The sequence below is a fragment of the Myiozetetes cayanensis genome, unplaced genomic scaffold (assembly GCF_022539395.1).
Source record: "Myiozetetes cayanensis isolate MyiCay16 unplaced genomic scaffold, myiCay2020 scf5-8, whole genome shotgun sequence".
Lineage (NCBI taxonomy): Eukaryota > Metazoa > Chordata > Aves > Passeriformes > Tyrannidae > Myiozetetes > Myiozetetes cayanensis.
Window position 1 is genome coordinate 66,670,953 of NW_026087742.1, and position 15,522 is coordinate 66,686,474.

A 15,522-nucleotide genomic window follows, 5' to 3' on the forward strand; every position below is an offset into this window, starting at 1 on the left:
GACTGTTAAAAACTCTACCTGCTCACCCTTTGCCACAATGCCCCGGGGCAGGATCTTTGAGTAATTCTTGATTCTCAGTTTTGAGTCTGTTTGTTTGGAAAAAAGCATTTGGCACCTGGGAGGCAAAGGCATTATTAAGGAAGGTAGAAGCCCACTTTGTCTTATAATTAACTTTCAGGTAGTGTCTTATATATGAATATATTTGACTGAAAGTTACCAGAATGACTCAGTATAAGGAATTAAACATACTTTGAAAAATATTTATCAACAACTCATCTGTCAAAACAATCTTCCAATGGAGAGGATGCTCAAAGATCACAGACTGAATAAAATTTTTCAAAAGGATTAATTTTATATAGTTCCATGGAAATCATGCAGGCTCATAATAAACACATTCAAACTCATTAGATAGATACAAGATGAGCACAGTGACCTACAACAGCAAGCTGATACTACATTAAGAAGCAGAGAAGTAAGTCAGGAGACTTTCAAGGACAAATATTAACCTTATAATTTGATATATGAACCTTAACTGTATTAACAGTAAAAAAGAACATGTCCTCTGCTACTATTACTGCGAATTCACAGAGAAGAACAAATTAAAAATTGGTAATTATGTCAATGTCATGAATATGTTTGCACATTTGAAAACCTGAGGCACTAGAAATTGCTGTTGAACCAATTAAATGTTCCAGCGATTAAAGTATGCTTATCTGGAGTGTACTTTTCACAGCAGTTCTTGCCGGGTTCAAGTTTACTTTGCTCTTAACCAGGCAATCTACCAGCTGTAGCAGCAGCCATGCAACAATAAGCATCCTTCAGCAGCAGTTTGTCTCATTACCAGCACTAAATGACTCAGCTGTTCATATCTCGCTCCAGGAGATACTTTGATAATATTACAGCCTTTTACCATACAGCATAGCACCCTTTCCCTATATAGCAGAAGCTGGGGTTTTTGTTTGTTTGAGGATTTTTTGTTTGTTTGAGGTTTTTTTGTTATTCATACCGTCCTTCTAAAACACAATACAACTGCCTTGGTCACCAAGGAAACCAACTTTCACTTCTCATCGGCCACTGGCAGTATGACTTAAAAATAAACTAGTGCCAGGTCATGTGTTTTTAAAAGAAGTGTGTGAAGGAGAAACTAAGCTTTAAATGCAAAGGAACTCGGGGCAAGTAAAAACATTAGAATAGCGCTATTATAACATTTTCTATTCAAGTTTCTGTTAAATAAACAGCTGTTATCAGACCATACCTTTCAAAAAAAAAAAAAAAGAAAACGAAAAACATTAATGGTAAGTCATAAAAAAAGGAGAAGAGGAGCTAGTCTTTGTGATAGTTCTAAAATGTGAATCTTGGAACTAGCAGTATGAACAGGAATAAAGTTAAATATTCCATAATCCTGACAGCTATATGTGAAAAGCTCAGCTCCTAACAGCAAGCACTCAAAAGAATGAATGACTGCTTTTTATTCTTTAAGGTTTTATTTTGGGGTCAGTAGTCTTGTGGGAAGAAAGTAGGAGTAAAGGGATTATTATCTTTTTTCCTGTGGTCAGAATCATGACTCTTCATGGTTAACAGTACTGCATGCAGTACCAACAACTCTTGCAAAATCCAAAGATTGTAATCCTGACTGGGACAATTTCAAGGAGTTGAGAAAAACAGAAGAGCAAGAGCACGACCTGAGAAAATAATAAGCACTAGCCTTCTATGCATAGACAGTAAAAAGACTGTAAAAGGCCACAAATTTGACAACTAATGCATCTGTTGTCAAGCAGTAATGGATCTCATAGGGATCTGTTTTCTTTGCTGTTCTGTGTACAGCTCTGATTTCTGTACCACATTTCCCACTATCTTCTTCATGCAGTTCTCAACCCCGACTGCATTGCAACTGTTCACAGGCGTCTACTAGAGAAAACATTCCTTCAAGAAACTCCTGGTGCATACAACAAAGTTATGCAAATTTTTTTTTGGCATGCAGATTTGCTGTTTTCTTAGGTCTCTACAAGGTTCCAAATGACAACAGCACCCTGTACTGAATCTGAATTAGAAACCTGTCACATCCTTATTCACCTGCTTATTCAACTATGCTGAAAGATATTTTAACATTTTAACAGGAACAGTATAGGTAGAAACAAAAATCTTCAGGAATATTACTTTTATGACACAGTAATAGCAAGAGATGGCTGGTTTTGATAGCAGGATGACACTTAGAGCAGTAACAGAGCAGTACAGCAGTATGATCTTCTGCAGCTGGTGATCCTATAGGAAAACACTGCAATTCAGGCAGAATGACGTGTGTGCCTTGGATCTTATTTCAGAGCAGGGCTCTCTGGACAGAGTCTTAAGTTGTTCACTGAATAGTGCTCTGAAACCAACCCAAAGCAATTAAATCCAGAATGAAAGCATGAGGTAGACCCTGCACAGTCTCATGCAGGGCTCTTATGGGTGCATAACAACAGCCCTTCCAGGAGCAGTGATCCATTACAATACATGTACACTGCTCCCTGTAATACGGCTGGGGAGCCCACGTGGCAGCAGTAAGTGAATTAATTGACCTCTGTAACAGGACACCATTAAGCTACTCTTTATTCCAAACACACTAGCCTAATGCAGGGCTGAAAGAGAGTATTTTCTGTATTTTACACAGGTAAAAGAGTTAAATACTTTACATTCTTCATTCCATCAGATATAACACAAAAATAGAGCTTAAGATGTCTACAAATAACCTCAGATGATCCTAAATTTAAAACTTACACCCTACCTATTAGTACTTGAAATCAGTAAAGTCATTCAAAACCATACTAAAGATGCAACCATGCTTCAAATTGTTAAGAAAAAGGCTAGAATATATAGCAGAGTTAAGATAAAAGACATGGTAAAACGCTCATTAGGTGTTAACTGTTATATATACAGCTGTGTAGGCAAGCAAAGCTGGGTGCTGTGTTTCCACAAGGTCAGCAGCAACCCATGGGACTCCACAGAGTACTCTGAGCTTTCCACAGAGCTACAGCAAGAATTTTTAAATCCTCAAAATGAGTGTCAAAGCTAGTGGAACTGTGCAGAAGTTTCTCAGATAGTAGTCTACCATGCGTATAAAATCTAACAGTAGAATCGCAAATCATAACAGCAGGACTAAATCGATGAAAAAACCTCCCGTATTATAAGGTTGGGTTGGCAAACAATGAACAAGCATTGCAGCATTTCATTCTGATACTTCAATAGGAAAGCTTATGATAATGTAGTTAATGCTGTGAGTTTTGAAGATTTATTACTTGATAGTTAATGAACAGCCATATGTACATATACATCCCTGGCTTGCCTGAGGTTGAAGGTCCAGAAGTAATATCCTGAAGCATTCACTGTATTGTGCTGCAGAAACCCAAGTATTAACTGCCTCCTCAAAAGCTGACCTTTTTATGGTGGTCTTGTGAAAACTCAGAGTAGAAGCATATGAAATATGTTGTCAAATCTGAAAAATTTAGACTCAGATAAAAAACCAAAATGGCACCACAGCTAAGTTTTTGTTCAGCTTACTACTGATGGTACTGTTGAAAATGAGTTTTAACCTGTAATTTTCACTAAACACAGAAAGTTGCCTTTCAAACTCCCATATAACAACAACTCGTAAGACTATGATGTTAAGTAAGACAGAAGTTCAGAACAGTGGGTGATCATACAGAAAAAAAATACTTGGTTACATAAGAATCACAAAGCTCATCAATCTAGCAGTCTGGGCTGATCTCCACATTTCTTACTCCAAACTGCGATACTGTATATTTTAAGGACAACATGCTTATTGCACAAAGAGAAACAAAACCCCCCAAAACATCCACAGCATTCATACAGATGGATTGACAGCTCTATATAATTTGTTTATATCGCTTTTCTCTGTGGGGATTTTTGCAGACAGAAGGCCATTATGGAGGAAACATATTCATTTTATAAACTTCACACCGTTCCACTAAACTGCAGATATTATTTTTAGTTCTCCATAGCATGAAGCAGACAGGGAATCCAAGGCACAGTGCCAAGATGTAAACCCACTCCTTCTGAGCTGCCTTTAATCATGTTGCCTTGCTCCCAACTCTGCTCCCATGTTTAGGGCAGCAAATTTCCTCAAGGTTAAATCTGAATATATGTACACATATGCCATGGATAATCCGGGTGTGTTCCTTCATGAATAATTTAAATAAAATATGATGTGTGGCTCCTACTGAAAGGCTCACTTGATCTTCCCTTTTGGTAAGGTTCACCCAAAAAGAGCTGCTGAAGAAGAGCCAACACCTTGCCTCTATTTATAATGTAGTTGGTTTACAAAAAAAGTGTATCCTCTTCACAAAATTCTTTTTGTACTGCTCAAGCTTGCAGTCCTGCTGCACAGAAAATTAAGGGACTCTTATTGAATACGACCATAAAGCCAGACCAGAAGTATTTTCTACAAAATGGATACTTATTTGAAATCTTTCTTCATAGAAAACAACTCTCGGGTGCTGCCTAAACCAAATGTTACAGGAAGAGCAGTATTTTCCATAGAAAGCTCTCCTATGTGATTTGCACATCAGAGCAGTATTTCAGCATCTTAAATTATGTTCCTGTTTTGTTATTTTTGTAAAGTATAGTTACGGTAGCTTGTTGGGCAAGTTGTATCCCAGCTGCTTAGATTGCCACAGAAGTACCTTGACACTGAGGGCAGTCTAGTATTTATTTTCATTGTCAAGGAGGTCGTACACATGAATTTGCACACAAGCAGGAATGAGTTTTTTCACATCAGACTACCAAAGCTATAACTTTGCACGCCATGGCAGAGCAGAGGCAGGCAGGAATTACAGATCTTTGCATGTGTACAGCACCTGAAGGTCATACATCAGCTTTCAGCACAGGGTTTAGCTGGAGGAGGTGTGATGCTTTGTTTCTGCTCTTCCAGCCAAGCAGTCCTAAAGAAAGCAACTGGTTCCTCTCTGGTAAATACAGCACTGTTAAATATATACCACCCTACTCTATTTTTATTTAGAAATCCTACCGTAACTTGAGATGAAGTTGTTAGGAATAATCAAGCCAAAGCAGAAAACAAACTATGAAAAGAACATAAAAATATACTTCAGCAAGTCAGCATTGCACATCCTAGTTTTTCATTGCTCTGTTACTGAATATTTACTCTGTTTCAGAAATACCCAAGAACCCACAGACCACTGACTATTCCCAAAGTTTCTGGGACATTGCTGGTTTTTGTCTTTCTTTTATTTTTAATTAACATAACAGGAAACCCATATCTGCGTCACACAGTACACAAAATATATTTAACATCAGCATTCTAAAAAATAAATAAATATTAATCTTGCTAGGAAAAACAAAATTGAGAACACTCTGGAAGGCTGTCTTTACTATGCCCTGGAGGATAATATTCTGACTTACCACATGTTTTTCAATGCATCAAGGATCTCTAAACAGCATTGTGCAGATCTACATGTTCCTGCCAAGAAGAGTAATGAAATAAAACATAACCCTAGTCATTTTAACAGAACAAGCTGCTTGTTAAGGTTTATCAACATACAAAAATGAACTTCATGACTGAAATTTACTTTAAAGTCAGCTGTAATGGAATGGGGAAAACCACAGAGCTAGGGACAGTAGAACTGGAAAAAAGCCACACTTCTATGGTATTGGTTTTATCTTACCCAACAGCTTCTACAAGTCTTTCACACTGCCTTTGAACAAGGCTTTCTCTCGTTTGAATTTCAAATTAATTTAATCCTTCAGAAAAGTACCATATTGCCCAATACTGTAGAATCCTACCTTCCTTCAGTTATTCCAGAGATGCAGAACAAGAAAAACCTTACCAAATTTCAAATTTCCAGAAAAGATTATTTTTAAAAGCCTATTTAATTCCAAAGAGATAAAATGATTTAGAAAAAAAAGGAAGTTATGAGTTCCATGAGAAAGCAACCAGATTTGAGCAGAGATGAAGACAACTCACTATTACAACTTATAAAGTCAGGAAATGTGGTTTAGGAGATATAATTCCTCTAAAGCACCAAGCAGAGTTTCTGATTAGCATTAGGAGCCCATTAAAAATATTGTTTTCTTTTTTGCACTGCCTTGACTGAAATATTTTGCCTCTCTTACAAATGATCTAGGTAACTTATCGGTTCATGACATCTTTTTTTGGCTCTGAACAGAAAAATAAAATTTAAGACATGAATTTACCATATGCCATCTAACTAGACTGAACAGCCTTCATGTTACAACAGCCTTTGAAATACACACTGCAGGTTTTGTTTAGGTGACTTAAATAACTAAAACCATGCAGAAGGACAGAAAAGCCATGTTTAAGCACTGCAGCTGAAACCAAGACACAAAATTTCACCTTGGAAAGGTAAAATGATACTTAGAGCTCTAGCTGCTGCCACAGTTTTCCTTTTTTTTTTTTTTTTTCCCCCCCAGCGAGATTCTGGTGAGGGAGCAGTGGAAATCCTGGCAGAACCATCCTCTTCAGAAGAGGACCAAGTAATTAACTTCTTACTCAATCCTAATTCCCTGCAGCAGGAAGAGGGGGCGAGGGGCAGGGGGGTAAGCAGCCCATTTCACTTAAGAGGGATAGCTTTAAGCAGGCTTTGCCTCAAACAGCAGGGCATAATGCTGTTCATTTCAAGCAGGGTGGCTGCTATGGAGGCAGAAGCAAGGAAGGCAGACAGCTTCAGATGATGGTAGGTTTTGCGCTTGTAGAGCATGACTGTTCAGAATGAAGAGTAACTGCATTTTTCAAGATATATAGTTAACATTAGTAAAATATAAAACTTCAGACTCTAATATGGGCTACTACAAGCTCTTTGAGTCGAATGCACCTAGTTTTGGTTGCTTGGTGGGGTTCTCATGTCCTTTTCTTGGCAGTCTTAAATATACTACCAGAACTAATCCCATACAGCACAAACAGGTTTACCTCTGAACACTGAGAGGAAGACTAAATTACCAGAGGACTTTCAGATCTACAGGACCACCAAGAAAGTTTATTTGCCCACCTCACTGACCTACCAGTTGTCACCTGATTAATACACCTAAATAGGAGTAAAAAAACTCAACATGTTCATGGATGAAAACATGCATATCCAACACTGAGGCATGTTCTGTGGTATCCAAAACAAACCACAAGATAGGAAGTTCACACATCCCTGGGGGTCACCACTTCCACATTTTCATCCTGCCCTGTGACATTCAGTACTGTCTTCTTGTAGTTTGACCTCTTCAGGGGTGATATGGTTGTGTGTAAAATGATCATATGCTATCTTGCATTAGCAATGCTCTGCTTGATTTTGGAACCCATGTAACTGCATATGTTCTTGATGAACCTATTTGTGTCAGAACATAAGGTGATAGATAATATATTGCAGTCTACACAGAACAGGAAACTTTATAAATTAAGTCAGTTCACTTTGGCTTAAGTTTGCTTTCCAGCAGCGCTGAAACAACACGTTATTTAATGACCTATATAAGTAGGTCTTTTTACCCAGTCATCTCCTTGAGGTCTCTGAAGGTATCTCAGAACAGCACAGAACATAGAGGTAGAAAATGCCACAGTTCACATATGGGACAAATTACAAAAGCCACCTTGGAAATAAACTCTTCTTTTTTATTCTTGTCTCTGTACTTGAAATTGTATCCAAAATCAGAAAGAAAACAGAACCAGGTGGCAGAGGACAGCTGGTACCATGAGGGGACCATGCCAAAGCTGATGAAAATCTGCATGACCTGCAGACAGGACAGCAATCTCTAAGATCTGTCCCCAGAATTTATCATAGTATTTACCACTTTACCTCAGAGAAGCTCATCACATTCGGGGAGTTCCAGGCAAATGCGGAAGATGGATGGAAGAGATGCAAGGAAGGGTGCACATCAAATGCTGTACCAGACTCTAGCAAAGAGCAGAGTCACAGTAGGAGTGAGTCACAAACATCACTATTTTGTGATGGCTGTTTAGAAATTGAATCTTTTATAGCATTCACTTTTATAAATAACCACCTTCAAGCACTTTGGTCCGAGATTTTTATCATCCCTAAAAATCAGATTCTCTCTGTTGCCAAGACACATATAAGCTGGCCAAACCTTTTTGAAGTCAGTTTTCTACTTAATTATTTTTACAAGGAACTGCCTCTACATTTGAAAGACAGGACAAAAAAAAAACAAAACGTAGAAACAAATAATCAGAAGAAGTCTTGATTTGGTATTCTCAGATGCATAAAAGCTCCTTTCTTTAACTAAGACAGTCTTATTATCTGGTCACCGCTTACCTATAGCCACTCTCAGTGAGCTTACATCATTTCATATATTTACCATTCTAGGTTTTATTTTGCCTTTCTGAAAATACAGTCCTCTGAGACATTGCTTCTACTCCTCAAATAATGGGGTGAAATGCAAAGGGAAAAAATAGTCAATTCTTTCTATAAACATAACAGCTAAGAGAATTTAAAACCATTCCCTTTTCTCTCCTAAACATTAACCAGGAATAAAAAGGCTACGTATCACCATTTAGAAACAACTAACAATGTCACTGTTTTTATTATTTCTTCTGTTTGGAACATGAAAGAAAATTAATATGGACAAGATGTTCAAAATTGGAATTTAAAGAGAGCTTCAAACGCCTAAAACGACAAGTGCTCTCATCTGAAAAAAAAAAAAAAAAAAAGTGCCATATCTATCATTAAGGAAAACAAAAATGGAACCTGCAGCTCTCAACTTTCAGTTCCCAAAAAGGGAGTGCAAGACTTCATCTCAGGCTGTATAGCCCATGTAAGATGGAGATAATAAGGCTGCTCACCAAACAATTCTGCATTCATTGCAAGACTTTAGCATCCATGCTTTGTTCTGAGTCATTGCTTTTCAGTTTCTCACCCCACGAATGAAATTCTGACCCACATGAACCTATGGAACATTTTTTTTTGTCTCTCCAAGACTTGTTTTCTTGATAAAACTGGGACAATCTATCTTGCTCATGGAAAACAAGTGTTGTTTTCTTTCCTCTGCAATCAAACTGTGCTCATCTATCTAGCAATCAAACGTCATCTCTCCCTTTCCTTCAAAACCTAGAGCTCATCTTTTTTGTCATGTCTGTTATACCTACTCAAAGCACATCTTATCAGACAACTGAATATGAATGGCACTTTAATATGAATGGCAACAATGCTGTACATACGCACTTCCTATAACCAGACTTTATTGTCATTCAGCTCATGCTCCTATATCACATAAAAATCAAAGGACAACAGAAATATGAACATAAACTTAGCAAACTTCCTTCTTCAAACATTTCTAACTTACATTCTTCAATAAGAAACTTTATGTAACATGGTATTATTACAGCATAAAAGCGTCCTTTTACTAGACTTTGTACTGATGCCTCATTTTTCAGAACAAACTGTCTTATGGCCTTGCTTTACTGAAACACACTTCCAAACAAGTGGGAGACACACTCCTGGAATAAACAAGTGTTTTTGACAAGCAGGCTCTTGCCTCTGTCCTTCCTCCTCTCCAGTTCTTATCACAGCTTTACATTGTCAGCAAAAGGCTTCATTATTTCTGCTTCACCTTGAGAAAGCCTAGACTCCTAACACATGGGTGCAGCACAAAGACACAGCTATAGATTATACCCACAAGAGCTAAACCGTACTGAGGTCTGTGCACTTGAACATTTTTCTTTCAAGGCCAGCTTGGATTAGTTTTGAAACCCTGTAACAATATACTTTGATCATTGCTCACAAGTTTTCCAAAAGAAAAACAAATTACAACCAGCATCTTCAGCAATAAGAATCAATTGCAGTACAGTTTGATTTAGGAAGCCAGTTTAGGTTAAAAAAAAAAAAGTGCCCCCCAAACAGGCTTATTAATACTTCAAAAAGAAAACACACAACCTTGATGAGCATAATAATTTAAAAAAAAAAAAGTCCAAAAGAGATACCAGATACCATAAGCCTTTCCTCGAGAAACAGGGAATCAAGGCAATTGTCAAACTGCGTTGATTTGTTCCACACAATTAAAATGTGGTTTACAACATAAAATCAGTATTCCACGATAAAAATGTGTTGAAGTTGAGCTTGAAAACACTAATCAAACAGGCTTTTCTTGGTGGTTGCAAGAAGTGTATGCTTGTCATATTTATAAACTCTAACTTTTGGTCTAAAAAAAACAAAACCAAAAAAAAAAACCAACCAAAAAACCACCAAAAAACACAAACAAACAAACAAAAAACCCCACATAAATCTGTTCCCAGGATTGTAAAGAAAATCTGTCAAAATATCCTGTCATCTGATGTCTACAGACAGACGCTGTGCATCCTAGATAATTCTCAAATGACAGCACTAACAAAACTAACAAATCTCTGGCTGCTACTCAGAAGCTACTAGGCAGTACGAAACAGACAACTACCCTTATCCACTTCAGCTGGCTACTGCTTTGAGAAGTTATAAGAAGCAGCAAACACTAATAATTCTGAGGAGAAAAAAAAAAAAAAGGGAAAAATTTCTTTTCCCATCTCCACCAGTCAAATGGTTTCAGATGTCTCGCCTTGTTATTAAACAGCAAGAGACACACCCCCAACCCCAGTAAAACCATCTTAGCATCCACTCCCATGCCGCCAAGCTGAGCTTTGGGTTTGACACACTGCCAAAGTACTACTCCAGAACAAGAGTCGACCCACATACTTTTCAGCTCTGCCTAAAATTTGCAGGCTTTCAAATAAAATTAGAAGGCGTTTCCTACTACCCCACCCTCTCACTTGTCTTCAGTCACAGCAACTAACATTAACAGACTTTATCTTCCCACCTGATGTCATCAGAGCACATATTCCATTGGCTTTTTATTGGTCATCTGGTAAAGAAATTTGCAGGGAATGGTAAGAAGCATTGCTTTTTTCTAAAGAATAACAGCCCTTTTTGTGGTCATAGTGAACGCACGTGCATCCTTAACACTGTGCAATACAGCTGGTGGACAAAGAAACGGGCTTGAAGCCAAAACTTTCATTCTCACCTACATTGTGTTTTGAGAATTATCATGGTAGCACTGATCTCTTGGAAGTCAATCATTAAGCTCTCACTTTCATAATTTACATCCACCATTAAAAATTACGGCTCTCTTCAAACTCAAAGACCACATAACATCTCCTGCACTCTTCCTTCATTGCAGAGTGACTTAGTGTGCTGCTAAACTTAATACTGCTAAAATGGGTAAACACCACGGCTTTGCAGTCATCTCTGGCTAATCTGAAGTCAGTATAACTTTACAGAATCACAGAATGGTTTGGCTTGCAAGGGACCTTGAAGACCAGCTAATTCCACCTGCCCTGCCACAGGTAGGGACACCTTCCATTAGACCAGGTTGCTCAAAGCCCCATTCAACCTGGCCTTGAACAATTCCAGGGATTGAGTACTCACAACTTCTCTAGAAAGAAACTCCTCTAGCACTTCTGGAAAGGCTATCTGACCCTTCCCCTTCTTGGCTACTTTCTGATAAAGTGTGCCTCCAACCCACTTGTCCTGATGTAAATGATATTACGATTGCATAGTAAAGCAAATGAGAAAAGCAGTTTGGAAATAATCCAGAAAAGGTGAAGGAAAGGCAAGTTTAACACCAGTCAATTCCCTGATCCTGTTTGCTGTGCGGCTGCACAAACAGTTGTGCTGCCATGAAGACAAAGCTGAGAGGAAGGAACAAGGGGTCGAGGCTTCAAGAGGACAGGATCATTTCTCTCAGTAGCAGTGCCAACTTACGTTGGCTGAAAGTCTCTACGGCCTAAGATGGAAAATGAGGTCGTCCTAAAATAACAGCTGTGAAAAATACCTTCTAAGCTAGTACACAACGTGGGGCTCATATAACCACTATGAAACAGAAGTGTTAAAGATCCTGAAAGCATGCAAGACCAGCGTCAATTTTAGAAGAAAACAAGAGCTTCAGAAGAAGATTTTCAGAGCTAGTAACCTGCAGCCTGACTTCATCCACTCAAGACTAAGCTTAAGTACAGACCAACAGTAAGAGACCTGGACAGGCTTAGCCAACCAAGACTCAACAACTGGTAACAAAACTCAGAAGGGGAAAAAAACTATTTTCTTTTTGATATCTTAAAAAAACCTTGCCTGTTTGTCAGACACTTTGTGAATCACATTGCTGGTTGTGCATTTTCTAACCTTACTGTACTTGGAAATCATGTGCTGAGTAACAGTCATGTGATGGACATGGTCTTTTTTAATGATAACATGGTTAAAAAAAGTTGTGACAGGTAAAACTTAGACTATATTGTCAGAACAAGACAGGAAGGGGAATTTGTTCACATTAGTAACTTCCTTCAGTAGAAGACTTTACCTACATATCAGCTGGAATCAAATGATACAGAATGTGCTTGATTTAATTCAATGCACATAAGGACATTTTCCTCCATGAAGAAAGAAGGGAATGCATATGGATAAAAGCTTTAGTCATAAACAGGCTCCTAAATATACACATATGTACTAATCTATATGTTCACTAGAGTACTAGGGATCCACTGAAGTTTATAAAACAATCCCATGGTACCAGCGCAGACCTACCCCAAAAATAAATTTGATTCAGCATCTTCTGCCAACAGCAGGAATCTCAGTCCACACAGTCAGTCTCCTGAACGGATATTTTGGCTCCTCCCTTGCCAGATATGATCCCCTCCACACTCTTTCTGCGTGCTCTCTCCTGGCAGAGCACTACAGCTGAAGCAGTTGCCAGCAAGTTAAGCGTAATTGCCTCCACTTGGGATACCGCCTGTCCTATCATTAATGATGGCTTAAGCCACAGCTATGCATGCAACCTAAATCCCTCCCATGTTATAGTCTCTGGCAGTCTACTGTGCTTAAAAAACAATTAATATACCGACAACCTTTCCATAATTTTCTTAATACTTTCTACCCTCTTCACTTAAAAACAAAAGAAATCTGAGTAACTGTTCAGTAGATGTAGTGAGTTAGCTAAGCGGTTGGCAGTAAATCCCAGCACTTCTGATTGCACGTGTTTTCACTCCAGTTTGTGAACACTCAGGAGGTGTCCTAACTTAACCAAAGGACTGTTACTGAAAGGCCTTTCTCTTGCTGTCATTTTGCAAAATCGACTGTCCAACCTATTTGCCAAACCGCTATTGCTCACATACCCCAAACAGGGAGCAGAAAGAACTCTGCTGCACATGTGACATGCGAGCCAATGCCTGTCAGATAGTCAGGAAAACACAGTCTTAACTGTTACGACTTTTTTTCCAGTTGGCACTTGATCAACAATGTCCCCACCCAAACCTAGAGTTGTTTGCAGCACTACTATGTGTGCCTGAGCATAGGCAGGTGTCCTTAGCGTGACCCGGGAGCACAGCAGAGCCCACTGGTCACGAACGATGGTTTCTGTATCACAGGAGTCGGCGGGAAAGCACCATCCTCACTACTCAATTCCTGCCCGACGCTTAACACCACTGCAGGGACGGTTTAACCCAAATTCTGTGCTTTTGCCATTGAGATGTGAGGCCTCCCCACGGAGGGGGAACGGAGGGGAACGAAACGGGCTCCATCTCTCGCTGCACCGCGTTTCGCAGAATGGGTATCCTCGGCCTAACGGGGGGTGCTCCGTGCGCTCGGGGCAGAAGAGGCACAGCACCCCGCGGCCACGCGGGACTGTGTGCCCGCCCCACGCACACCCCTTTTTCCGCGGAGCCCGAGGGCGCTGCAGCCGCCTGAGCTGCAGAAGCAGCCGCGGGACGAGCCCAGCGGGCACGGCCGGCCCCGGGTGGGTTCCCCCGACGCCGCGGGTGGGCGTGCGGGGCGTTACGGTCCCGCAGCGCCCGCAAGCGCCTCCCTGCCCCGCCCCAGCACACCGACACCCTCCGCGGCTGCGGAGTGCAGCGACAGGCGTCCCGCCCGGCGAGGGGGAGAGAAGCCAAGAGGGGGGATCCCGGGCAGTGCCCCCTTCCCTTCGCCCGCCACCACTCGCCTGGTTGGGGTCGGTGGCCCGGAAGACGTGGCAGGCCATGGGGGAGTCGGGGTTGTCGGGCTGCGCCTTGATCAGGTAGGCGAAGTAGGTGAGGTCGTGGCTGTTGTGGATGAAGCGGGCGATGTGCTGCGCCTTGTGCTCGAAGATGAAGACGGCGGGCGCGGGGCTGGCAGGGCGGCCGGGGCCGGCGGCGGGGCCGGGGCTGGCGGGCCCGGCGGGCACGCAGCGCAGCGTGGGCGAGCCCAGCAGCAGCAGCACCTCGCGGGCCGGCACCGCGCTGCCCGGGGCGCCGCCGGGCTCCTGCCGCTGCCCGCGCCGGCGGATCTCGGCCACCAGCCAGGGCAGCATGGGCAGCGTGGTCCGCCTGTCCAGGCATGACGAGCCCACGTACCACAGCCTGAAGCGCTTCTCCCCCGGCGGCGCCGGCTGCGGCTCGGGCTCGGGCTCCAAGGGGTGGGAGAGCGGCTCGCCCTCCTCTCGCTTCTCCATGGCGGGCGCCTGGGCAGAGGACGCGGCGCTCCGCGGCCGCTTCCCCCGGCGCCAGGTGCAGCTGGCGGGGCCTGCGCTCGGCCGGGGCCGCCGCTAAGCGCGCATCCCGCCTGGCACAGCCGCGCCGCCTCCTTCTCCTGCCCGCGCTGGGTCAACCCGCAGGGCGGGGAAGGACGGCCAAAGCACCTCCGCCTCCTCCTCCTCAACGCCCCGGGGAGGAGCCCAAGGGCTACGCCCAGAGCGGGCTGCGCGCCCCGACCACCCCCGGACGAGGGGAGGGTCAGTCCCGCCGAGTCGGGCCCCAAAGGAAAACAGATGCGGGGTGTCCTCTGCTCCCCGTTCTGCCGGGTGGTGCTGGACTCTCCCTGAAGCTCGCCGTGTGACTGGCGCTCGCAAGGAGGAGAAGGAGGAGGAAGAGGAGGAGGAGGTCGGTCCGCAAGGCGAGGAAGGTCGCCAAGCGGCGGAGGAAAGGAGATGGGGAGGTCGGCGGGGCAGCCCCCCGCCCCGTTTGCAAAAGCTCCCAGGCGCGTTTCCGAGTTAGTTTTGATTCCGGCGCGCCGAAGGGTCGCTGGGGAGAAGGCTCCCGCGCAGGGAGCGGGGGTCCGGGGTACCCCGCCCGGCTCCTTCCCCGCGCGGGGAGAACCGGCCTTGCCGCGGCCGTGCTACAGCAGCGTCTCCTGCCGAGCCACTGCCGAGTCAGAGTTTCGTTTAAGACTGATTTTTTTTTTTTTCCCTAGGCTTGTTTTTCCTGCCTGAGTTTTTAGTTGTGGGGGTTTCGCCATCGCTATCGCGATAATATCTCTTGTCAACGACAAAACCGCCATCTACTGTAGTAACTAGTCTCCTGTACCTGAGAAAGTAGTTAGACAAAGCTTTGCCAGGCATACATCATCCGTATCCCTTTGGTAATTTGCCAGTTGTAGCGACTGTCTCCTTGTTTACATCTGTAGCAACAGCGGGGATGACTCGCAGTAAAACATTATGGCTCCCGTTTTAACTGCCCAGAGATAAAAAGTCTGTACCTTGAGCTGAAGAGCTGCTCTGCGTAATTTG

At 42.5% G+C, this 15,522-nt stretch overlaps 2 protein-coding genes across 4 annotated transcripts in view; both read right to left on the reverse strand.

Annotated features, from left to right (window-relative positions):
- Positions 1 to 15,522, reverse strand: part of TBC1D4 (TBC1 domain family member 4) — a 106,924-nt gene that overhangs the window by 87,026 nt on the left and 4,376 nt on the right. Inside the window, exon 1 of one of the 3 annotated variants that reach the window (XM_050331512.1) lies at positions 13,981 to 14,659. The exons of 1 other annotated variant lie outside the window; for it this stretch is intronic. In XM_050331512.1, coding sequence (XP_050187469.1) covers positions 13,981 to 14,469 — 489 coding nt within the window. In that variant the 5' untranslated portion in view covers positions 14,470 to 14,659. Of the gene's footprint in view, positions 1 to 13,980; positions 14,660 to 15,522 lie in introns of those variants that run through there. One more of the 3 variants, XM_050331515.1, reaches the window with a different exon arrangement.
- The window catches only part of COMMD6 (COMM domain containing 6), a 73,259-nt gene that overhangs the window by 42,176 nt on the left and 15,561 nt on the right, over positions 1 to 15,522 (reverse strand). The window lies entirely within an intron of this gene.